This window comes from Papilio polytes, unplaced genomic scaffold (assembly GCF_000836215.1).
Source record: "Papilio polytes unplaced genomic scaffold, Ppol_1.0 DF824180.1, whole genome shotgun sequence".
Classification (NCBI taxonomy): Eukaryota; Metazoa; Arthropoda; class Insecta; order Lepidoptera; family Papilionidae; genus Papilio; species Papilio polytes.
Window position 1 is genome coordinate 986,325 of NW_013525024.1, and position 1,209 is coordinate 987,533.

General features: G+C 35.9%; 1 protein-coding gene across 1 annotated transcript in view; it reads left to right on the plus strand.

Annotated features, from left to right (window-relative positions):
* The first annotated feature begins 602 nt into the window (after positions 1-602).
* The window catches only part of LOC106111260 (venom carboxylesterase-6-like), a 4,487-nt gene continuing 3,880 nt past the window's right edge, over positions 603-1,209 (plus strand). Inside the window, exons 1-2 of the mRNA XM_013293286.1 lie at positions 603-840; positions 991-1,000. Of these exons, the coding sequence (XP_013148740.1) occupies positions 618-840; positions 991-1,000 (233 nt within the window). The 5' untranslated portion in view covers positions 603-617. The remainder of the gene's footprint in view (positions 841-990; positions 1,001-1,209) is intronic.

Genomic DNA, 1,209 nt, shown 5'->3' on the forward strand with positions numbered 1-1,209 from the left:
CAAATATTACCAGTAGTTAACAGGTTTTGCAAATTGATATTCACTTTTCACTCGTTTGCTTTAACAATTTTTTTCTTTAAATCTCAAAACTTGATTTAAGTTGCTTATTGCTACCAGAAAGTTCAATTATTGCCGCTTAATTAACACAATAAATTAAACTTCTGGTAAATTTTAAAACAATTAAGTTTTCTTTAATTAAAAGGTGGCAAACGAGCAAGCGGCCACCTAGATCCGCCGAAATGGTAAAACGACCGCTACCCATAGACATCCGCAATTGCAGATACATTGCCTACTTAATCGACGGAGGAGAAAACGCACAAAAAGACGATATTTCCCCTTTCTATGCTTCTCCTCCACCGTAAAATCCACTTTTACATCCTATCCTTCCCTCTTAAGCAAGGAGTGGAAAGGGAATGGGACTAAAATAAATTATAAACTAATAAATAAAATAATCGAACATCCAGTTTTACTCCGCCGTTTGTATTTGCCGCGTTTTACTTTATCTATTAAGTAATTTTAGTCTGTAAAGAAAAACAATCATCGTGATAGTTTTTGCTCTTTATCGCAATGATAAACGTTGTTTGGTCAAATATAAACAGGTGAATTTAAACAAGGTGATGCAGTCGTGGACGGAAGGTATTGATAGTATCATTAAAATGTTGAAATGTATATTGTTAGTAGCATTAATAATAGTGGGAAGAGGAGATGCGAAGGAAGCATGGTTGGTGAACACAGACCAAGGTCCTGTCCGTGGATACAAGGCACCTGGTGATGATGTATTTGTATTCTATGGAATCCCATACGCAACTGCACCTACCGGTCGTAACAAGTATAAGGTACGTACATATAATTTGATCAAGGTGTCTCAAATTATAGATTACTTACTTGTTTCAATGCTTTTATTATTATTTTTTAAATGTAATGTTTCGACTAAAGTTTGAACGCCAATGTTTAATAGAATCCAAAAAAAATTGTGGTACTGAGTATGAGCGTTGCCAGCCGAGGGACTAGACTAGGTCTAGGTATTCTTGGCGACGCCAATGGTGCTGACAAATACTATATTAGTGTAAAATTATAAAAAAGACAATATTGTGATTAGATAACTACTGCTATTACGCAAGATATGTATTCCTTAAACATTAGTCATAGCGATGTTACGACATGATAACCCGTATAATGGGCGTTGCCAACCGAAGACCTGGGGGGGGG